The sequence below is a fragment of the Papio anubis genome, chromosome 20 (genome assembly GCF_008728515.1).
Source record: "Papio anubis isolate 15944 chromosome 20, Panubis1.0, whole genome shotgun sequence".
Taxonomy (NCBI): Eukaryota; Metazoa; Chordata; class Mammalia; order Primates; family Cercopithecidae; genus Papio; species Papio anubis.
The window spans coordinates 48616066-48640150 of NC_044995.1; the positions used below are offsets into that span (position 1 = coordinate 48616066).

The 24085-nt window shown below is 49.3% G+C and overlaps 1 protein-coding gene across 3 annotated transcripts; it reads left to right on the forward strand.

Moving 5' to 3' along the window:
* Positions 1-6436: 6436 nt before the first annotated feature.
* Positions 6437-23639, forward strand: ZNF77 (zinc finger protein 77). Of its 3 annotated transcripts, none has more exons than XM_031660137.1 (4): positions 6437-6922; positions 18203-18329; positions 20054-20231; positions 21950-23639. In XM_031660137.1, the coding sequence occupies exons 2-4, from the start codon at positions 18296-18298 to the stop codon at positions 23274-23276; spliced, it is 1539 nt and encodes a 512-aa protein (XP_031515997.1). In that variant the 5' UTR covers positions 6437-6922; positions 18203-18295; the 3' UTR covers positions 23277-23639. The 3 variants fall into 3 exon arrangements, with proteins under 3 accessions (XP_031515997.1, XP_031515998.1, XP_003914683.2); XM_031660138.1 differs by lacking the exon at positions 6437-6922 and adding an exon at positions 9786-10619 and having other exon boundaries at positions 22574-23639; XM_003914634.5 differs by lacking the exon at positions 6437-6922 and adding an exon at positions 9787-10619.
* The last annotated feature ends 446 nt before the right edge of the window (positions 23640-24085 follow it).

Consider the following 24085-nt stretch of genomic DNA (forward strand, 5'->3'; position numbering starts at 1 on the left):
GGGTCAGCAATTCTCGGAGCTGAGGGTTCCTCCCCTTTTTATTATTTATTTATTTATCTATTTATTTATTTATTTATTTATTTTGAGGCGGAGTTTCACTCTTGGTGCCCAGGCTGGAATGCAATGGCACGATCTCTGCTCACCACAACCTCTGCCTCCCCGGTTCAAGCGATTCTCCTGCCTCAGCTTCCCAATAGCTTGGATTACAGGCATATGCCACCACACCTGGGTAATTTTGTATTTTTAGTAGAGACGGGATTTCTCCATGCTGGTCAGGCTGGTCTCGAACTCCCAACCTCAGGTGATCTGCCCGCCTCAGCCTCCTCCCCTTTTTAGACCATATAAGGTAACTTCCGGACATTGCCATGGCGTTTGTGCGCTGTCATGGCACTGGTGGGAGTGTCTCTTAGCATGCTAATGCATTATAATTAGCATATAACGAGCAGTGAGGACAACCAGAGGTCACTTTCTTCACCATCTTGGTTTTGGTGAGATTTGGTGGCTTCTTTACCACATGCTATTTTAACAGCAGGGTCTTTCTGACCTGTGTCTTGTGATACTGTCCTGCCAACCTCCTGTCTCCTCCTGTGACTAAGAATGCCTTACCTCCTGGGAATGTGGCCCAGCAGGTCTCAGCCTCCTTTTACCCAGCCCCTATTCAAGATGGAGTCACTCTGTTTTTTTTTTTTTTGAGCCGGAGTTTCGCTCTGTCGCCCAGGCTGGAGTGCAGTGGCGTGATCTTAGCTCACTGCAACCTCTGCCCCCTGGGTTCAAGCGATTTTCCTGCCTCAGCCTCCTGAGTAGCTGGAAATTACAGGCATGCACCACCATGCCCAGATAAGTTTTTTTGTATTTTTAGTGGAGATAGGGTTTCACCATGTTGGCCAGGCTGGTCTTGAACTCCTGGCCTCAAGTGATCCACCTGCCTCGGCCTCCTAAAGTCCTGGGATTACAGGCGTCAGTCACCGCACCCAGCCAGGCTTTTGCATTTGTGACAACCAGATGGATCCACCCAGCCCATCCTGTGGTCTCCACCTAGAAGTGGACTCAGGGCATGAGGGCCGTGTTCCATATCCCTATGATTGTATCCCCAACCAGCCAGCAGACCCAGACCCTAGCCTCCTGGCCACCATACTATCTTTGAAAAACCCTGCCTGGGTGCAGTGGCTCACGCCTATAATCCCAGCAGTTTGAGAGGCCGAGGCTGGTGGATCCCTTTGAATTAGGAGTTCAAGACCAGCCTGGCCAACATGGCAAAACCCTATCTCTACTAAAAGTACAAAAATTAGCCGGGCGTGGTGGCGGGCGCCTATAATACCAGCTACTCAGGAGGCTGAAGCAGGAGAATCGCTTGAACTCGGGAGGCGGAGGTTGCAATGAGCCGAGATTGCACCACTGCACTCTAACCTGGGCGACAGAGCCTTGGGGGAGCTTGGTTTGAGTAATGACTCTGTTTCCTGCATGGCATAGCCAGCCTCAGGCCAACTAAACTCTCTTTACTGCAATGCCATGGCCTTTGCGAATCAATTTTGTTTGTGCAGTGAGCAGGAAGAACCTGTCGGGCAGTTACAACTGTTGCTAGTGGGCTGGGCAGGTTATTGGCTTCACTGCACAAATAATTTGAGAGCAAGTCCAAAGTGTGAGTAAGCAAAAAAATGTATTGCAAAAGGAAAGTACTCTCTGAGAGGCAGGGCAGGCTGTTCACAGGGAGAGGCAGCAGCTAGTGGCTTAGGAGAAATTGCTTTTTGGGGGGCTGTAGGTACATAGTCAGAAAATACTGGTGAGGTCAGGTGTGCAAAGGTGGACCTGCGGTTGGACTCAGTATCTGCATGCTCTAACACACATCGCATGTATCAATAGTGTACAAAATCTCCACCTAGGGGTGGGTTTTTTTTTTTTTTTTTTTTTTGAGACGGAGTCTCGCCTCTGTCGCCCAGGCTGGAGTGCAGGATCTCAGCTCACTGCAAGCCTCACTCCGGTTCACGCCATTCTTCCTGCTCAGCCACCTGCAGTAGCTGGGACTACAGGCGCCCCAACCCACCCGCTGGGTTTTTGTATTCTTTAGTAGAGACGGGGTTTCATCGTGGTTAGCCAGGATGGTCTCGCATCTCCCGACCCTGATCCTACCTGCCTCGGGCCTCCCAAAGTGCTGGGACATTTGAGCCACCGCGACCCGGCCTTGTTTTTGTTTTGTTTTTGAGACGGAGTCTTGCTCTGTCACCCAGGCTGGAGTGCAGTGGTGCAATCTCGGCTCACTGCAACCTCCGCCTCCCGGGCTCAAGCAATTCTCCTGCCTCAGCCTCGGTTGTTTTTTTTTTTTTTTTTTTTTTTAACTATTAAAATGAGGAAAAGGTGGCTGGGCGAGGTGACTCATGCCTGTAATCCCGACACTTCGGGAGGCTGAGGTGGGCAGATCACCTGAGGTCAGGTGTTCGAGACCAACCTGGCTGACATGGTGAAACCTGTCTCTACTAAAAATACAAAAATTAGCCAGGTGTGTTGGCAGGCGCTGGTAGTCCCAGCTACTTGGGAGTTTGAGGCAGGAGAATCGCTTGGACCCAGGAGGTGAAGGCTGCAGTGAGCCATGATTATTCACTCCAGCGTGGGCAACAGGGTGAGATTCCATCTCAAAAAAATAAAATAAAATGAGGAAAAGTTACTATTGGCTAAACCTTGACTCTAGCTGCACATGTGGGACCTGGAAGAATTCCCTGGCGCCTTTTAACACAGGAATTTGTAGCTAATAGCTTCTTGGGCTTTTTGATGTTGATTGGCTGGAGATTGGAGAAGCTACGGCAGGAATAAGGGACTTTTGTTCTCTTTTGTGGGCTGTACCGGGTAAGAGGAACTTGTAACCCACCTGGCGGTCTGCTGGTATCCTTTAGGACTGCTTACCTTGCAAAAGAGATAGGTGCTCACACACGAGAATGCAAGGGATGTCACACAAGGGGACGAGTCAGTATGGCCTCCTAATCTTACGTATCCTGCCTCACAATGGAAGGTAAAGACTCTTGCATTTTTCCTGGGTCTAAACTCTAAAGCCAGCTTCTCCAACTCAGGGCCTGCAGGCGGGATGAAGCCCAGGATGGCTTTGAATGCAGCCCAACACAAATTCGCAAATTGTCTTAAAACATTATGAGATTATTGGCCGGCCGCGGTGGCTGAAGCCTGTAATCCCAGCACTTTGGGAGGCTGAGGCGGGGCGGATCACAAGGTCAGGAGGTCGAGAACATCCTGGCTAACACGGTGAAACACCGTCTCTATTAAAAATACAAAAAAATTAGCTGGGTGTGGTGGTGGGCGCCTGTAGTCCCAGCTACTCGGGAGGCTGAGGCAGGAGAATGGCGGGAACCCGGGAGGCGGAGCTTGCAGTGAATGGAGATCGCGCCACTGCACTCCAGCCTGGACGACAGAGTGAGACTTGGTCTCAAAAAAAAAAAAAAGAAAAAGAAAAAAAGCATTATGAGATTATTTTGCGATTTTTGTTTTGTTTTAGCTCATCAGCTATCGTTAGTGTTCCTGTATTTTATGTGTGGCCCAAGATAATTCTTCCAATGTGGCCAAAAAGCCAAAAGATTGGACACCTATGTCCAAAGCAACACAACAAAATATCCGCAAATTTGAAAATGTGAGCTACGTGGCCATCTAGTGGCCAGAAGGGAAAATCACAACACACTCATTAATAAGAAAAGCCACATGTAAATGCATAAAAATGACCCTATTTCTGGAAGAAATAAGAGACATTCAAGGAAGAAAAATCCCAACAATGGGAATATCTTTGTACAGGAGTATGTTAGCACGAGGAATGTGTTGACTGGAGGAAATGAGCGTTTATTACTTATTTTAGCGTTTATTATTCAGGGTAATCGGACGTTGGAGGATTGAGCCAAAGACCACGCCCCCAGCCTCGTCCTGGGACCTCGGTCTAGTTTTAGCCACGCCCCGGGGCGGATCCAGTACAAGCCTCGCCTACAGCGCGATTCTGACCCGAGACTTTCCCTCGAGGGGCGGATCTGCCAACAAGGCCAATCACCACCCAGGGAGCGGGAACTAGCTTTTCCTGCTCAGCGATTGGAGGACGCAGGTCGTCCCTCCCACCTTTGAGGCTCCACCAATCCCAAGCTCATTACTAGCCCACTTTTCCGCTCCCGGCCGCCGCGGGTCCCAGATGGATGCTTCAGCTTCCGGTTCCGGGGCGGCCGTCTCCTTTACTGGCCGCAGCGCCTCACTTGAGAGCGGTGTCTCCTCCTTTCACTGATGGACCTGGCCCTGTATCTTCTTGGTGGCAGAGGCCAAGCGAGGGGACTCCGGTGCACGGGCGTGGGGGTTTTGGGTCAAAGGATGGGAGCGGAGTTCAAAGGGCAGGGGGCTGGCTCGTTTAATGGCGAATTCCTGGCACCGCGCCCCAGGGAGGAGGCTCCGGAGGCCAGTAGAACCCCGCTGGGCTTCGGGGGTCTTGGTTGGGGATGCGGGGCGTTTTGACCCGCTAGGCCTGAGGACCCATCGGATTTGGAGGGAAGAGTGGGGTTTAGGTGAAATGTAAATACAGCGTGGTTTCCATTTGGCTCAGAGCAAGCCTTTAAAGGAGTCACTCTCGGGTCCGGGCTGCGAAGTGCAGCTGGGTCCTGTTTCCTTGGGAACCACAAGATAAGACCGCTGTAGATTGTTATATCCGGAAACCCCTTATCAGAGCCCTGCACCTGGGTTGGAAATGGAGACGGATTCTCTGTCCAAGACCCTCCGGGCAGAGAAGGGAAGTTCATTCTTACTGATAAAATGTCAATCACTGTGTATGATTGTAATGGGCATGGTATTTAGCGAGCTAGAAGACATTGATGGCTCAGAAAAAGGTGTCTTTGGCAGAAATATTGTTTTCTGTTAATTTTCCAGCTGATATTATCTGGGTCTGTCTTCCCAGCCTGATGAATGTGTAGGCAGATACTTTCTCAGTCGGAGTTGATTTTTATTTATTTATTTATTTATTTATTTATTTTTTGAGGCGGAGTCTCGCTCTGTCGCCCAGGCTGGAGTGCAGTGACGCCATCTCGGCTCACTGCAAACTCCGCCTCCCGGATTCACGGCATTCTGCCTCAGCCTCCTGAGTAGCTGGCACTACAAGCGCCCGCCCCCATGCCCGGCTAATTTTTTTTGTATTTTTTTTAGTAGAGACGGGGTTTCACCGTGTTAGCCAGGATGGTCTCGATCTCCTGACCTCGTGATCTGCCCGCCTCGGCCTCCCAAAGTGCTGGGATTACAGGCTTGAGCCACCGCGCCCGGCCCGGAGTTGCATTTTATTATCTTGATCGTTGCATCCTGTGCCTAGAGGTTTTCTGCTCAGCTGGGCTCCATCCTGGGGTCCCAGTTGTGGCCCCAAGCCTTAATCAGCTCTCGGGTGATATTAGGCAAGTTGCCAAGCCCCTCAGTGCCTCAGTTTCCACATCTGTAAAATGAAAGTACATGACATGACCTGCACTTGTCAAATAATGAGTGCTGTGTGTGGATGATTATTGGCAGCGCATCACCATTACCACCCTCCTGTAAACGTGTTGGACCCCTTAAGTGAAGACAGCAGGGTTACGGCGGATAAAATGATGGACTTTGGAGAAAAGACTCTAAGGCCAAATAGAATCGAAAGCAGTGATTATCAAAGAGGGGAGGAGAAGTGTTACACCCGGGGGACACTGGACAATGTCTGCAGATTTGGTTGTCACAGTCGGGGACGGGATTGGGGCTACTGGCAACCAGTGGATGAGGAGGTCTAGGGTGCTGCTCAACACCTTACAATGAATAGCGCGCCAGTCATTTTGGATTTGAGCCCACCTTAACGATCTCATTTTAATGACCTCTTTAAAGGCCTATCTCCAAATACCTTCTGAGGCACTGTGGGTTAGGCCTTCACCTTATGGATTTGTGGGGACGCAATTCACCCCTTAACACTGTACATACACAAAAATTTGTAGAATACACCTCAAAAGAAAAATTCAACTTGACCATTTAATACTACAAAATAAAAGAAGGTGCAATACCTGGTTTTGGGTTGGATCTTCGGAGGACCAGCTATAAAGAACATTTTGGGTATAATGGAAGGAAATATGATTATGGACTAGGTATAAAGGAAGGATTGTTAACTATGTTAAGTGTAAATATGAAGTGTGGACTTTTAGATAAAAATTAGATTTTTCTCTAAAATAGCATTGGGAACTATTTAAGAGCAGAGTGTTACAATGTCCTCTATTTATTTATTTATTTTTTGAGACGGACTCTCGCTCTGTAGCCCAGGCTGGAGTTCAGTGGCGCCATCTCTGCTCACTGCGAGCTCCGCCTCCCAGGTTCACGCCATTCTGCTGCCTCAGCCTCCCGAGTAGCTGGGACTACAGGCGCCCGCCACCACGCCCGGCTAATTTTTTTGTATTTTTAGTAGAGACGGGTTTCACCGTGTTAGCCAGGATGGTCTCAATTTCCTGACCTCGTGATCTGCCCGCCTTGGCCTCTCAAAGCGCTGGGATTACAGGCGTGAATCACCGCCCCCGACCACTCAATTGACTTTGAAATAATTCTATGTAGATAGTACATACAGGCTGTCAGTCGGCTAGAACAACTGATTTGGAAATATGGGCTCTCTGTCTTCACAGGATACCTGATATGTTGAGTAATGTGAGTATAACACGAATTTCATATTTGTTTATGTTAAGTTTCATCCTCAAGAAACACTAGGTGAACAGAGGAAATTGCACATAACTGAAGAGAGCCTGGTAGAAAAACAGAAAATGTGCATACACACCTCAAATACTAAGTCACACCTGTTTCCTGTGTTTTAAAACTTGCCATTAGATTTCCGACAACTCTCCACCACTGCGTACTAACTCTGGAAATGTAGATTCCGTTGCCAAATTCCACAAGCAACCTTTGGATCTTCTGCAAGGTACACTGCTACATTTACTATGGTATTTATGTATTTCTTTTTATTTTATTTTCTTTCCTTTTCTTTTTTTTTTTTTTGAGACGGAGTTTCACTCTTGCTGCCCAGGCTGGAGTGCAATGGCAGGATCTCAGCTCACCACAGCCTCCGCCTCCCAGGTTCAAGTGACTCTCCTGCCTCAGCCTCCCGAGTAGCTGGGGTTACAGGCATGTGCCACCACGCCCAGCTAATTTTTGTATTTTTAGTGGAGATGGGAGTTTCTCCATGTTGGTCAGGCTGTTCTTCGACTCTGAACCTCAGGTGATCTGCCCACCTTGGCCTCCCAAAGTGCTGGGATTACAGTCGTGAGCCACCGCACCTGGCCTATTTACGTGTTTCTTAATGATTTAACGTGAAAGGCTGTACTACTGTTTCCTTCTTCAGGGACTCCGCTAATAGGCATGTTTTTCTTTCCTGTCTTTTGTTCCCACTACTTCCTCTCTGACAGTTATTCTTATTCCATTCTTTTCCTATCACTTCCAATTTCTTTGTGGTTTCCGTGCCTCTCATCTTCGACACAATGTGAGTATCCTAAGCTTCATTAATACCCATTGATGAAGGCCGAGGCAAACAGATGAGGCAAGCAGATCACTTGACGTCAGGCATTTGAGACCAACTTGGCCAACATGGTGAAACCCCATCTCTACCAAAAAATACAAAAATCAGCCAGGCGTGGTGGCCCAACATAAGACAAGCTCTGAGTAGCTAAAGATTGGAAACAAGTCTGCTGCCTCGCTGTCTATTTAGAGAACTTGTTACATCAACATATCATCTATCATCTTACACACATTTGTAAGGAGTAAGGAAGTCACCTATGAAGATGAAGAGAGCTGGAGGATTTATTTTTTTCACTGAGCCAGAAAAACAATTGTAATGCAATGTGTACACCATGGTACTTTTTTTTTTTTTTTTTGAAATGGAGTCTCGCTGTGTCACCCAGGCTGGAGTGCAGTGGCACAATCTTGGCTCACTGCAAGCTCCACCTCCCTGATTCACACCATTCTCCTCCTCAGCCTCCTAAGTAGCTGGAACTACAGGCACCTGCCACCACGCCTGGCTGATTTTTTGTACTTTTAGTAGAGATGGGGTTTCACCGTGTTAGCCAGGATGATCTCCATCTCCTGACCTCGTGATCCACCCGCCTTGGCCTCCCGAAGTGCTGAGATTACAGGCATGAGCCACCGCGCCCGGCCACCATGGTACTTTTAAAAAGTGGTAAAGTGGGGGGAAACAAAACGTGTTGTTCAAATGACTTTTTTTTTTTTTTTTAAGACGGAGTCTCTGTCACCCAGGCTGGAGTGCAGTGGCCTGATCTCTGCTCACTGCAATCCCCGCCTCCTGGGCTCAAGTGATTCTCCTGCCTCAGCCTCCTGAGTAGGTGGGATTACAGGTGCACACGCCCAGCTAATTTTTGTATTTTTATTAGAGATGAGGTTTTGCCATGTTGGCCAGGCTGGTCTCGAACTCCTGACCTCAGGTGATCCACCTACCTCGGCCTCCCAAAGTGCTTGGATTATAGGCATGAGCCACCGGGCGTGGCCCTAGAGAATATTTTAAAGTAAAAGACTGTACTGTTCCTATGGCAATTGAATTCTTATTTTAACTCATTTGAGAAAATAATCATAGAAGTTTAAATAAATTTGAACTGGATGTGAAAATTCTGAATACTTTTATTCAGTTGTGCCACAATACCTAAAGCCTGAAACACGACTGCTCATCTCCGAGAAGACCTTCCAGCTTGAGAGAGTGGAAGTATAAACTCTGTATCGTCTGCCATTTTATGTACAAACATAATTGTCATAATTCATGTTTTTACTGTGTCAATCTAAATAACGGGCTGTCTCAAAACGATGGTAACAGTGCATTGCAATGAGAATATGCACGGCATAGCAATCTATGTGCTTATTCAGGGAGGTAAAGGAAGACAAAGGTTGTTTTTGTTGTTTTGTTTTTTTGAGACAGGGTCTCTGTTTCCCAGGCTGGAGTACAATGGTGAGATCACAGCTCACTGCAGCCTCCACCCCCGCAGGCTCCAGAGATCCTCTGGCTTCAACCTACCAAGTCACTGGGACCACAGGCGCACACACCTTTATTCCCAGCTTATTTTTGTATTTTTTGTATATATGGGGTTTTGCCATGTTGCCCAGACTGGGACAAAGGTTTATAAAGGAAAAAAAATTAAAAAAAAAAAAAAAAGTGAGGATTACGTCATTGTTCAGAAATAATTATGCTTGTCTGCAAAGATCAGTAACAAGGGTCACACCAGTGAGTGTGTCTGTAAAAGTATTTTTTGTTTAAATCTGTGGTTTTTGTAGAGTCTTTTTTGTTATTAAGCATATAAATGTGAGAACTCTCTCTTAATGACCTTCCCTGGTTCTATTTGTGGGAGGGCTGCTTTTTTTTTTTTTTGAGACTCGGTTTCGCTCTTGTCCTCCAGGCTGGAGTGCAATGTCGTGATCTTGGCTCACCGCAACCTCTGCCTCCTGGGTTCAAGCAGTTCTTCTGCCTCAGCCTCCCGAGTAGCTGAGATTACAGATATGTGCCATCACACCTGGCTAATTTTTTATTTTTAGTAGAGACAGGGTTTCTAAAAATTATCTAGGAACACACTCAAACTCGGACCTAAAAGTGTCCGCTCCCCCAAGGCCAAGTGCACACTTGAGAGTTTTCTTTCTTTCTTTCTTTTTGAGATAGAGTCTGTTGCCCAGGTTGGAGTGCAGTGTCCTGATCTCGGCTCATTGCAATCTCCGCCTCCTGGGTTCAAGCGATTCTTCTGCCTCAGCCTCCCGAGTAGCTGGGAATACAGGCGCCCGCGACCGTTCCCGACTAATTTTTGTATTTTTAGTAGAGAAGTGGTTTTCGCCATGTTGGTCAAGCTGGTCTTGAACTCCTGACCTCTAGGGATCCGCCTGTCTCCGCCTCTCACGCTGCTGGGATTACAGGCGTGAGCAAATGCGCCCAGCAGAGAGTTTTAAAGAACACAAGGCGCGCCTGGTGGGGTCCGGCCTCCTGGGGCCTCGGCGCCTGGTCTCCGGATCTCCGGATCTCTGGACCCCAGGCGTCCGCGCCCACGCGGGACAGCACGGTGACGTCACACATGCGGGTCCCGTCCCCACGCAGGACTCCGCCCCACGGGACTCCTCGCCCTTCCCCTCCTCCTCGCACGAGAGGCCGCTCCGAGGGGAAACTGAGTCTGGAGTTCCCGCGCAGTCAGGGAGGAGGACGCCGCGCCCTCCCCGGACTGGAGTGAGTTCGCCCAGATCCGCGTGACCCCGGCTGGAGGGTCAGCCACGCGTGTTCTCGACGCCCCCGTCACTCAGGGGAGAACTATCCAATCAGGACAGGCAGGGGCGGGGCCCAGGGAACTGTCCAATCAGAGACGTTAAGCCGAAGTGGAGCCCTGCCCAATCAAAGGCGCTAGGGGGACGGACTGGGGAACTCTCCAATCAGGGGTGCGGAGTTGACAGTATTGTCCAATCAGAGTCGCGACTTCTCGAGCTATGTCCAATCAGGCCCTGGGGCCGGAAAGCCCAGTTCCCGTCTGCCCTGTGCGCTTCCCCGCCTTCCCCCGAGCGGCTCAGGTGGCCTGTGGTACTCACCTGCGCCGGCCGCTGGACCGCGGGGCGCTCGCCCCGGAGAGCCCAGGAGCGGGCGGGACATGGTGAGTGCGGGGCGCGAGCCGAGCCCCGGCCCAGGGCGAGGTGGGGCGGCAGGAACCGGCGTCCGCCCGAGTTTGCGGCCGGAGGAAGCTGAGGGACGCGCGGGGCGGCGCAGGACGAGCGCCTGGGCCCCGGGAACGCGGTCACAGCGGCCGACCGGTAGGGCTGGGGGCAGTCTGGGGAGCCAGCAGGGGCGGTCAGGGGCTCGAGGGGTAGTGTCTGGGGACAGTAGAGGTCAGGAGTTTGGGGGGAACTTGCGGGGACAGCAGAGGTGGTCAGGGGCTTGGGGCAGTTTGCGGGGACAGTAGAGGCGGCCAGGGACTCAAGGGCCGTTTTGGGAGAGTGGAGGAGGAGAGGGGCAGTTTGCGGGAACAGACTTGGTCAGGGGCTCGGCGGCAGTTTGGGAGCTCAGTAGAGGGGAGTCAGGCTCAAGGGCAGATTAGGGGGCCAATAGCAGCGGTCGGGAAGTCGGGGGCAGTTTGGGGGGGCAGTAGAGGCGGTCATGGGTTTGAAGGGGGCAGTTTTGGGGAACAGAGGTGATCAGGATCTCGAAGGCAGTTTAGGGGGACAGTAGTTGCAGTCGGGAGATTGGGGGCAGCTCGAGGGGACAGCAGAAGCGGTCAGGGGCTTGAGGGCAGTTTGGGGGGACAGTAGAGGCAGTCAGGGGCTCGGGGAGAGTTTGAGGAGAGGGCAGGGGCCGTCAGGGGCTTGGCGGTCAGTTTGGGAAGGTCTGCCAAGGAGGAGGTGGTGCCCTGTCCTGGAGCCTGTCAAACAAAAATAAAATCCTGGGCCGGGTGCAATGGCTCACACCTGTAATCCCAGCACTTTGGGAGGCCGAGGCGGGTGGATCACCTGAGGTCAGGAGTTCCAGACCAGCCTGGCTAACATGGCGAAACCCCGTCTGTACTAAAAATACAAAAGTTAGCCGGACGTGGTGGCGGGCGCCTGTAGTTCCAGCTACTCGGGAGACTGAGGCAGGAGAATGTCGTGAACCCGGGAGGTGGAGCTTGCAGTGAGCCGAGATCCCGGTACTGCACTCCAGCCTGGCGACAGAGCGAAAACCAAATATATATAATATATATATAATATATATATAATATAAAATATATAATATACACGCACAGATATATACACACACACACACACATATATATATCTCCTGGCTAGAGAAGGAGAGAGAAAAATAGGAATAAGCCCCAGCATCAGAAACCTGCCCGCTCTCAAAATGAACCAGAAAAAGGCTTTACTTTCATAAACAAGAAAGGGTTTGGAGGAACTTTTTAGGGGACAAGCAGAAAGGGGGTTGACAGTAAATGTACCTGCTCGTGGTCAGCTCGCTCAGGGGAGGTGATGAGGGGGCTCCACACTTATTGCTTGCTCAGACTCAGGGCGGCCACTCAAAGTTCAGGGACCTGTGGAGAGGACAGAAGGCTGAGTAAAGTTTGGGGAAGAAACGGGACGCTGTGGTTAAGCCTGTGTCAACCCAAACATAGTAAGGAAACTTTTATGAAAAAGGATTATTGCAAGGTATTGGGGGAGGGGGAGAAGGGGCTGTTGCAATAGGGAGAAGGGTTAGTTGGATTAGGGGAAGGGGAGTAATGCCAGAGGCTTGGGGTTCTATTGCAGTGGGGTGGGGGTACAAGCAACAGGGACATGGGGACAGTTGATGATTGGGCTGGGGGACTAATGCCATAGGCACAGGGAGACAGCTGCAGGGGGAAAGCTCTGTGACCATCAAGTATGCAGGCATCTGAAGAGTTGGCTAGGCCTGGTGCAGTGGCTCATGCCTGTATTCCCAGCACTTTGGGAGGCTGAGGCGGGTGGATCACTTGAGGTCGGGAGTTCAAGACCAGCCTGGCCAACATGGTGAAATCCCATCTCTACTAAAAAATACAAAAATTAGCTGGCATGGTAGCGTGTGCCTGTAATCCCAGCTGCTCGGCAGGCTGAGGCAGGGAGAATTGCTTGAACCCGGGAGGTGGAGGTTACAGTGAGCCATGATCACACCACTGCACTCCAGCCTGGGCCACAGAGCGAGACTCCATCTGAAAAAAAAGAAAGAGTTTGCTAAAAAAAGTTTTTCTTTTCTTTCTTTCTTTTAGTCAGGTCTCACTCTGTTGCCCAGGCTGGAATGCAGTGGTGCGATCATGGCTCATTGCAGCTTCAACCTTCTGGACTCAAGCAGGCCTCTTGCCTCAGCCTCCTGAGTAGCTGGGACTACAGGCATGCCCCACTACACCCAGCTAATTCTTAACAAAAATGTTGTAACGGCCAGGTGTGGTGGCTCACACCTGTCATCCCAGAACTTTGGGAAGCCGAGCCACGATGATGCTTGAGACCAGAAATTTGAGACCAGCCTGGGCCATCTAGTGAGACCTCGTCATTTTTTTTTTCTTTTCCTTGTAGAGAAAAATACATTGCCCAGGCTGGTCTTGAACTCCTGGGCTCAAGTGATCCTTTCCCCTCGGCCTGCTAATGTGATGGGATTACAGGCGTGAGCTATTGCACCTGGCCTTGAAGCAGTTTTTTGTTTTGTTTTGTTTTGTTTTTGAGATGGAGTCTAGCTCTATTGCCCATGCTGAGTGCCGTGGCGTGATCTCAGCTCATTGCAACCTCTGCCTCCGGGGCTCAAGAGATTCTCCTTCCTCAGCCTCCCAAGTAGCTGGGATTACAGGTGTATGCCACCACGCCCAGCTAATTTTTGTATTTTTATTTTTTTTGAGACAGAGCTTCTCTCTTGTTGCCCAGGCTGGAGTGCAATGGCCTGATCTCGGCTCACCGCAACCTCTGCCTCCCAGGTTCAAACGATTCTCCTGCCTCAGCCTCCCGAGTAGCTGGGATTACAGGCATGGGCCACCACGTCTGGCTAATTTTTGTATTTTTAGTAGAGATGGGGTTTTTCCATGTTGGCCAGGCTGGTCTTGAACTCCAGACCTCAGGTGATCTGCCCACCTTGGCCTCCCAAAGTGCTGAGATTACAGGCCTGAGCTAACGTGCCCGGCTGATGTTTGTATTTTTATTAGAGACAGGGTTTCACTGTGTTGGCCAGGCTGGTCTCGAACTCCTGACCTCGTGATCCGCCCGCCTCGGCCTCCCAAAGGGCTGGGATTACAGGCGTGAGCCACCGCTCCTAACCTAGCGAATCATTTCTGAGACAAAGAATGGGACTTCGGAGGGTCTGAATCTGGCCTTGTCATCTGCATTAATCTTACCTAAGTCGTATGGGAAGGGAGGGTCCTGGCTGTGCCCAATTCCAGAGCACAGCAGGATGGGGTTCCCCTTTGCTGGTTTCTAGGCGCACAGAACTGAAGTCAGTTCAACATTGTCACCTGACAGCTGCAAACAGCCTCGTCTGTGTCCAGCTCAGCACTAATATTGTTCCTATTTCAGCCCCAGGTTGTAATAAATGTAAAATAATGAGGCTGGGGATGCGCACCTGTGGTTCCAGCCACTTGAGAGGCTCGGGGAGGAGAATCGCTTGAGCCCACGAGTTTGAGGCTGCACCACTGCACTCCAGCCTGGGCAACAGAGCTAGACCCTGTCTCAGGAAAAAAAAAAAAAGAATAAATGCTTTTTGTCTTTTTTTCTTGTCCTTAGTGAGGGCAGTCAGTAGTGTCTCAGATGTGTTCTTTGGCTTCTGCCACTGCCTGGTGTAATTCTGTGGCTTAGCCTGAGAAGGCTGCTGTGGAAAACTCTCAAACTTGGAAAACGTTGCTTCTTCCATTAGGACGAGGGGAAAGGCGCACACACAGCCCCACGCCTTATTGTGAGGTGGGCGAAGGTGTGGATTGAAAACATTCATGAAACTAGCACCGACTTAGGCAGGGTGCAGAGTTTGTGACAATGTGTGACCCTGCTCCGTCTCCTGTTAGTATCTGCGCATCAGATGGATGCACATTCTGTAAAATGCGGCCCACAGTACTGACAGTCACAGTACAGAGAAGCGGCAATTCCGATTAGGGGATTGACGAGCAATTTATCATGAGGATAATCGTGAACTGATACCTGTTTTCTGCACGGGACCCGCTGTGGGATAAAAAACCTTCTAGATTAGTCTTTTAGAATCCAGCACTCACCCCTTTGTCCTTTAACACGGGCTGAAAGTGGTGATTTGACTGTGTTCTTATTTTTATTTTTTGAGACAGTCTCGCTCTGTCGCCCAGGCTGGAGTGCAGTGGTTTGGCCTCGGCTCACTGCAACCTCCGCCTCCTGGGTTCAAGCGATTCTCCTGCCTCAGTCTCCAGAGTAGCTGAGATTACAGGCGTGCCACCATGCCCGGCTAATTTTTGTATTTTTAGTAGAGACGGGTATAAGGTTAGCTGAGAGAAAGGATGAGAGAGAGACCCAAGGTCAGGCAAGGAAGTTTATTGAACCTACTGGCTGCTCCACTACAGACAGAGGAGGCAAGCCTGAGCTTACAAAATGAGGGGTTTCTATGGGGGACAGAGACCCTGGGGTTGTTTGCTGGTTACTTTTGCCCCATATTACCTTGTGACATTTATTACGGGAGGGTGTAGGTAAAGTTTGTTTATGCTTCCCATGACCTCCCTCTGTGCGGTCCGGATGGTTTGTAATTGGGGTTTGCTTATCGCAGCAAGGTCTGATCAGTGAGAAGTCTTCACTGCAGTGAGAAGCTTCACTGGCTTCACTGCGTTGCCTAGATAAGGGCTTAAAAATGTAAAGAGGCGCTGGGCGCGGTGGCTCACGCCTGTAATCCCAGCACTTTGGGAGGCCGAGGCGGGCAGATCACGAGGTCAGGAGATTGAGACCACGGTGAAACCTTGTCTCTACTAAAAATACAAAAAATTAGCCGGACGTGGTGGCAGGCGCCTGTAGTCCCAGCTACTTGGGAGGCTGAGGCAGGAGAATGGCGTGAACCCAGGAGGCGGAGCTTGCAGTGAGCTGAGATCCGGCCACTGCACTCCAGCCTGGGCGACAGAGCGAGACTCCGTCTCAAAAAAAAAAAAAAAAAAAGAAATGTAAAGAGGCTTGAGGGAAGGGTGGATACAGAGAAGAGTTGCAGAGCATCTAGGGGAGGGGTGGGCAGCGCCAAGAAGCTTTTTTGAGGCAGTTTGTCCCTAACAACGGGCTTTCACCACGTTGGCCAGGCTGGTCTTGAGCTCCTGACCTCAAGTGATCCACCTGCCTCAGCCTCCCAAAGGGCTGGCGTTACAGGCATGAGCCACTGTGCCCAGCCTCAGCTGTGTTTGTATTCAGACCCCAGGTTAAGGGACTTTGGTTGAAGCGGGTGTGGCACCTGAGGTGGGACCAGTGTGCTTCATGCCATTCGTATGTCTGTGGATGAACACCGCTTTGCGATGCAGATTCCCACCTGATACTTCTCAGATTTTTGGATACGGCTGGATGGTGGATAGAATAAACCGCTTGTTTGGGGCATCTATGAAGATGACTTGGCAGTTTTCCTTTAATGTGAATTATGAGTTCATACCATTTTTGTTTGTTTGTTTTGAGACGGAATCTCACTCTGTTGCCCAGGCTGGAGTGCAGTGGTGCCATCTCGGCTCACTGCAAGCTCCGCCTCCCGGGTTTAAGTGATTCTCCTGCCTCAGCCTCCTGAGTAGCTGGAACTACAGGTGCCCGCCACCATGCCCGGCTAATTTTTTGTTTTTTTTGAGACGGAGTTTTGCTTTTGTTGCCCAGGCTGGAGTGTAGTGGCGCAATCTCGGCTCACTGCAACCTCTGCCTCCCAGGTTAAAGCGATTCTCCTGCCTCAGCCTCCCAGGTAGCTGGGATTACAGGCATCCACCACCATGCCCGGTTAATTTTTTTTTGTATTTTTAGTAGAGATGGAGTTTCATCATGTTGGACAGGCTGGTCTTGAACTCCTCACCTCAGGTGATTCACCCGCCTTGGCCTCCCAAAGTGCTGGGATTACAAGTGTGAGCCACCGCGCCCAGCTAACTTTTGTATTTTTAGTAGAGATGGGGTTTCATCATGTTGGCCAGGCTGCTCATGAACTCCTGACCTCAAGTGATCTGCCGGCCTCGGCCTCCCAAAGTGCTGGGATTACAGGTGTGAGCCACCTCGCCCGGCCCTTTTTTTTTTTTTTTTTTTTGAGATAGGGTATCACTGTGTCACCCACGCTGGAGTGCAGTGGCAACATCTTGGCTCACTGCAGCCTCAACCTCCTGGGCTCAAATGATCCTCCCTCCATCTCAGCCTCCCGAGTAGCTGGGACTCCAGGTGTACACCACCATGCCTGGCTGATTTTTGTATTTTTTGTAGAGACAGGGTTTCACCATATTGTCCAGGTTGGTCTCGAACTTCTGGGCTCAAACAGTCCTCCCACCTCAGTCTCCCAAAGTTCTGGGATTGTAGGCATGAGCCACCAAGCCCAGCTGCTGATAGCATTTTATTGTAGAATAGAACACATGTAGAAAACTTTTGTAAGACAATTACAGAATCAGCTTAAACATCCTAAAGTGAACAGTGTGTAATGCCAGCCAGGCCTTGACATCCCGTTTGAAATGATACATAATGGTAGGCTTCTCCCTCCAGTTCAGGCCAATATCCTAAATTCTTTTAGCTTTTTGTGTGTGTGTGTGTGTGTGTGAGAGACAGGGTTTTACCATGTTGCATAGGCTGGTCTCGGACTCCTGAGCTCAAGTGATCTGCCTGCCTCAGCCTCCCAAAGTGCTGGAACTACAGGCGTGAGCCACCACACCTGGCAAGTATCCTAAATTATAAGGATATAGTCTCTTTTCTTTCTTTTTTTTTTTTTTGAGACTGAGTCTCGCTCTGTCGCCCAGCCTGGAGTGCAGTGGTGTGATCTGGGCTCACTGCAAGCTCTGCCTCCTGGGTTCACACCATTCTCCTGCCTCAGCTTCCCAAGTAGCTGGGACTATAGGCGCCTGCCACTACACCCAGCTAATTTTTTTTTTTTTTTGTATTTTTATTAGAGACGGGGTTTCACCATGTTAGCCAAGATGGTCTCGACCTCCTGACCTCGTGATCTGCCTGCCTCGGTCTTATTTTATTTTTTTGAGATTGGGTCTTACTCTGTTGTCCAGGCTGGAGTGCAGTGGCACAGTCATAGTTCACCGCAGCCTTGAACCCCTGGGCTCAAGCGATCGTCCCTCCTCACCCTCCTAAGTAGCTGGGACCACAGGTGTGTGCCACCATGGCTGGTTAATTTATCATATTTTATTGTTTTTGTAGAGACGGGATCTTGCTATGCAGCCCAGGCTGGTCTCCAACTCCTGGCCCTAAGCAATCCTCCCACCTCAGCCTCTCAAAGTACTGGGATTACAGGCATGAGCCACCAGCCTTAGCTTAATGATGTTTTCACATTTTTTAGTGTTTCCTCTGCCCTGCAGATCTGAGATCTGCCATTTCTCAGTAATTCCTTGTAAGTCTCCCGCAGAGGCCATCATCGCGCCTTGCTTCCTGTTGGGAAGGTACTCACAGCATTGAGCGTACCGCACCTTTTCATATTGTCTGTCACCTCTCACAAGAACATAAGCTCTGTGTGGCTCAGTTCCCCAGGCTGTCGGCCTCACCCCTCTTCCTGCGCACATGGGGGAGGATGGTGCCTTGCTGAAGTGGGATGTGTGGAATGTTTTAGGACTCCGTGGTCTTTGAGGAAGTGGCTGTGAACTTCACCCCAGAAGAGTGGGCGTTGCTGGATCATGCTCAGAGGAGCCTGTACAGAGATGTGATGCTGGAGACCTGCAGGAACCTGGCCTCCTTAGGTAAGACTGGCATCATTCCTTCCCTGTGTCCCTGGAGAGCAAAGATACCTTGTTTTTCTTTTTATTTGAGCTCAGAAATTGAAATATGTTGGAAAAGAGATAGACATGATCCCAACCCCCATGGAACATGGGAGTCAAAACGCTTCTCCCTGAAAACAAAGTTTTGTGTATTATTGATATTTAGGTTTTCTTGATCACCAGTCTTTTGGCTGCCCACGTTTTATAAGTGTGAGCAGAGTATTCTGTGTCACGTTGGGGCAATGGAGGCAGCTTTGTGGTTCACCACACAGAGTAACTGTACTTGGAAAATCAAAGTACACTGTGATAAAGTAAATCAAAGTGACACGGTGAGTAATCCATATTTGACATGGTAATTATGCTGCAGTTAAAACTCACACTCAGTCATCATCGGTGGTCTGGGAGGTCAAAGTGTTGGCCTGTCTCGGGGAACATTTGTTGCCTTTCACAATCCTTCCTCATCATGTGATTCTCAAGGAGTGGGCGGCGCTCACACCTGAGGGCAGCCGGGCACAGCGGAGAGGAAGGACTCCTGGAAGGGCCCTGTGCCTGTGAGCACCAGGAGAGCAGCAAGCAGCCCTCGGGCAGAGTGGGTTCTGGATAAGAAGGTTGTGTTTGGCAGTGTGGGTTAGAAACACAGACCCTTCTCTGAGAAGGAGGAGGCGTGTCCTCTCTCAGCTGCCCTGTGTGGCTTTTCCTCCATCCTCCCGCACCGTCCTCCTTCGCAGGGGAAAGCCTCTGTATTTCCTCGTATAAAAGGAGCATTTGTCCGTGTGCATTTTGCCCACCAACTTCGTACTTTGTTTTTCTCATAGTATTTTACTTAACATCAGTCTCCATCTCTTTGGAACTATTCTGTTTCTTAGTAAACAGGCTGCCATGTTCATCTCTTCTGTTTTTTTGAGACAGAGTTTTACTCTTATTGCCCATTGCCCCGGCTGGAGTGCAATGGCGCAACCTCGGCTCACTGCAACCCCCCACCTTCCAGGTACAAGTGATTCTTCTGCCTCAGCCTCCCAAGTAGCTGGGATTACAGGCACGTGCCACTATGCCCGGCTAATTTTTTGTATTTTTAGTAGAGATGGGGTTTAACCATATTGGTCAGGCTGGTATCGAACTCCTGACCTCAGGTGATCCACCCGGTTCGGCCTCCCAAAGTGCTGGGATTATAGGCATGAGCCTCTGCGCCCGGCACTATTCTTTTTTTGAGACAGGATCTCACTCTGTCACCCAGGCTGGAGTGCCGTGGTGCAATCATGGCCTACTGCAGCTTTGACTTCCTGGGCTCAAGTGATCCTCCCTCCTTGGCCTCCCAAGGAGCTGGGATTATAGGCACACAACACTAATACCACTCGTGGCTAATTTAAATTTTTTGTTGTTGTTCAGAGATGAGGTCTCCTTATTTTCCTACGTTGCCCAGGCTCCTCTTGAACTCCTGGGCTCAAGCAATTCTCCTACCTTGGCCCCCCAGTGCTTTGGGGTTACAGGCATGAGCCACTGCACCCGGCTCATCTGTTTTTTATTATTGCCAAATTCTCAAATAGATGAGGTCATCAGAGTCTCACTTTGATAGCATGTCTATTCTTCCTTATAAACTGTGGTTACATTTTTGGATTAGTATATGAAAAGAAATCCATATGTGGTCTATTTTCTTTTCTTTATCCCAACATATTTCCCCTAAGAAATTGTGTAATTGATTGTTGCAGATTGTTGCATTTATGTTAGAACCAGTGGATCAAGTTCTCAGAGGGACGTTCTGGGGAATGGAATATCCAATGATGAAGAAATTGTAAAGTTCACAAGTGATTACTGGTCTATTTTTGGAGAAAATTGGAGATTTGATAACACTGGAGATCAGCACCAAATCCCAGAGAGGCATTTGAGGTGAGTGGCTCACAACCAGAGAACCAGAGGGATGGGCCTCTCCGCAGAGTGTCAAACTAACTTGCAATTAAACGAAAAGTATTGGCCAGGCTAGGGGGCTCACGCCTGTAATCCCAGCACTTTGGGAGGCCGAGGCGGCCGGATCACCTGAGGTCAATAGTTCGAAACCAGCCTGGCCAACATAGAGAAACCCCGTCTCTACTAAAAATACAAAAAATTAGCTGGGCGTGGTGGCCCATGCCTGTAATCCCAGCTACTGAGGAGATTGAGGCAGGAGAATCACTTGAACCTGGGAGGCAGAGGTTGTGGTAAGCCGAGATTGCGCCATTGCACTCCAGCCTGGGCGACAAGAGCAAAGCTCCATCTCAAAAAAAAAAAAAAAAAAAGTATAAACCAGCTACGCAATTGTAGACGCACAGAGACTTTTTTTTCTTTTTCTTTATTTTCACTTTTTAAAAATATATTTTAATAATTACTTTTATTCATTTTTTAATTTTATTTTTAAATTTATTTTTGAGATGGGGTCTCACTCTGTCACCCAGGCTGAAGTGCAGTGGCACAGATCTTGGCTCACTGCAACCTTCGCCTCCTGGGCTCAAGCAGTCCTCCCATCTCATCCTCCCAAGTAGCTGGGACCACAGGCACACACCACCACACCTGGCTAATTTTTTGTGTTTTTGTAGAGGCAGAGTTTCACCATGTTGCCCAGGCTGGTATCAAACTCCTGGACTCAGCAGTCCACCTGTCTCAGCCTCCCAAAGTGCTTGGATTACAGGTGTGATCCACCGTACCTGGCCGAGACTTTACCTAAGAGAGTATTTTCATAAATGTGATGTCGATGTCACTTGTCTGAAACAGTTGGAAACAATATCAGGAAACCTCATCTATAAGAAACACTGTGGGCGGGGCACAGTGGCTCACGCCTATAATCCCAGCACTTTGGGAGGCCAAGGCAGGTGGATCACCTGAGGTCAGGAGTTCGAGACCAGCCTGACCAACATGGGGAAACCCCATCTCTACTAAAAAAAAAAAAAAAAATACAAAAAAGAATTAGCCAGTGCATGCCTGTAATCCCAGCCACTTGGGAGGCTGAGGCAGGAGTATCACTTGAACCCAGGAGGTGGAGGTTGTGGTGAGCCAAGATTGTGCCATTGCACTCCAGCCTGGGCAACAAGAGCAAAACTCCATCTCAAAAAAAAAAAGAAAGAAAAAGGCCAGGCACGGTGGCTCACGCCTGTAATCCCAGCACTTTGGGAGGCTGAAGCGGGCAGATCACGAGGTCAGGAGATCGAGACCATCCTGGCTAACATGGTGAAACCTCGTCTCTACTAAAATACAAAAAATTAGCCAGGCGTGTTGGCGGGCGCCTGTAGTCCCAGCTACTCTGGAGGCTGAGGCAGGAGAATGGCGTGAACCCGGGAGGTGGAGTTTGCAGTGAGCCAAGGTGGCGCCACTGCACTCCAGCCTAGGCGACAGAGTGAGACTCTGTCTCAAAAAAAAAAAAAAAAAAAAAGAAACACTGTGAAATTTATGGCTGCAGTTGAGCCTTCAGCTGGAGCATTAAGCTTGTTCTCCATAGAAACCAGGCAGACAGTGCTGAAAATAGACCCATTCAGTGAAATTGGAAAATATATAATCAAAATAATCACTAAAAACCATTTATCAGTTAATCACTTATAATCATTAATGACTAGTAGTGTGCTTCCCATTTTGAACAGAAGTCAATTGGGGAGCCTCTGTGAAAGTAATGAAGGTCATCAATGTGGAGAGACCTGGAGCCAGACTGTGAACCTTCCTGTGCACAAGAGTTACCCTACTGAAGCTCAACCCTCTGAGTGCACTAAGTGTGGCAAAGCCTCTGAGAATCAGCAGAGATCTCACACCAGACAGAGACTGTGTAAGGAATGTGGGCAAGCCTGTAGCTGCCTCTCCTGCCAAAGCCCTCCTATGAAAACGCAGACTGTAGAGAAACCCTGTAATGGCCAGGACTCAGGGAGAGCATCTGCGACATATGTGAAAAGTCTCAGCAGTAAAAAGTCTTATGAATGTAAGAAATGTGGAAAAGCTTTCGCTTGTCCCTCCTCTTTCAGGGGACATGTGAATAGTCACCATGAGCAGAAAACTCATGCATGTAAAGTATGTGGGAAGACCTTTATGTATTATTCCTACCTTACACGGCATTTAAGAACTCACACAGGGGAGAAACCCTATGAGTGTAAGGAGTGTGGGAAAGCCTTCAGCTGTCCCTCATACTTTCGAGAACATGTCAGAACACACACTGGAGAGAAACCATATGAATGTAAGCATTGTGGAAAATCATTCAGCTGTTACTCCTCCTTTAGAGATCATGTGAGGACGCACACTGGAGAGAAACCCTGTCAGTGTAAACATTGCGGAAAAGCGTTCACTTGTTACTCATCTCTTCGAGAACACGGGAGAACGCACAGTGGCGAGAAACCCTATGAATGTAAGGAATGCGGCAAAGCCTTCCGGTACCCCTCCTCTCTGCGAGCACATGTGAGAATGCACACCGGAGAGAAGCCCTATGTGTGCAAGCAGTGTGGGAAGGCCTTCGGATGTCCCACTTACTTTAGAAGACATGTGAAAACACACAGCGGGGTGAAGCCCTATGAATGTAAGGAGTGTGGGAAAGCCTACAGTTTTTCCTCCTCCCTTCGAATCCACGTGAGGACGCACACTGGAGAGAAGCCCTTTGAGTGTAAGCATTGTGGGAAAGCCTTCAGCTGTCACTCCTCCCTTCGAGAGCACGTGCGAACCCACAGCAGAGAGAAACCGTACGAATGTAATCAATGTGGGAAAGCCTTCAGCCACGCTCAGTACTTTCAAAAGCATGTGAGATCACACAGTGGAGTCAAACCCTACGAATGTCCTGAATGTGGGAAAGCCTACAGTTGTTCCTCGTCCCTTCGTGTGCACGTGAGAACACACACTGGAGAGAGACCGTATGAGTGCAAGCAGTGTGGGAAAACCTTCAGGTATCTCGCGTCGCTGCAAGCACATGTGAGAACACATGCTGGAGCGTGAATCCACGAATACAGTGGACCTGGGGGAGTGTTCAACCCTAAAACCTTGTTGTAAATGCGAGAAAACACTGGCAAGAAACCTTATTTATGTAGGGCATGTAGGAAGACCTTCTGGGATAGCACTTATTTTGTACCTGAAAACTCCGAGTAGGAGAGAAATCTCTTAATTATGATTAATATGGTATTGCCTTTACATGCCTCAGCCTTAATAGTGATTCCTTGTGTATAAATTTCTCGTTTATGTTTGTGATGTAAACTTAATATCCTGTTTTGTACGCTTTCAGCTATACTATGTATATTTTGTCAGTTAGGACTTTAAGTAATTGTAGTTACATAAAATTGGTCTCATTTCCATTGCAATGTCTTTTGGACCTGGGGGTGATTGTTTTTTTGTTTTCATGCACAACTTGGTGTGAGTTTAGATGAAATGTTTTTGATTCCTTTTTTTTTTTTTTTTTTTGAGATAAGAGTCTTGCTGTGTTGCCCAGGCTGGAGTGCAGAGGCACGATCTTGGCTCACAGCAACCTCCACCTCCCTGGTTCAAGCAATTCTCCTGCCTCAGCCTCCCAAGTAGCTGGGACTACAAGCACATGCCATCATGTCCAGCTAATTTTTGTATTTTTAGTAGATATGGAGGTTTTGCCATGTTGGCCAGGCTGGTCTCAAACTCCTAACATCAGGTGATCTGCCCGCCTTAGCTTCCCAAAGTGCTGGGATTACAGATGTGAGCCACCGTGCCTGGCCTGATTTCCACTTTCCGTTAAATTTCCAGTGTGTGATCATGAGACTGTTATTTCTTTTCTAGTCCAC

Coding starts and splice junctions, on each gene's coding strand:
- ZNF77 (XM_003914634.5), top strand. Junction 18,330..20,053: donor CAGGAACCTGGCCTCCTTAG/GTAAGACTGGCA, acceptor TGATTGTTGCAG/ATTGTTGCATTTATGTTAGA. Junction 20,232..21,949: donor ATCCCAGAGAGGCATTTGAG/GTGAGTGGCTCA, acceptor CATTTTGAACAG/AAGTCAATTGGGGAGCCTCT.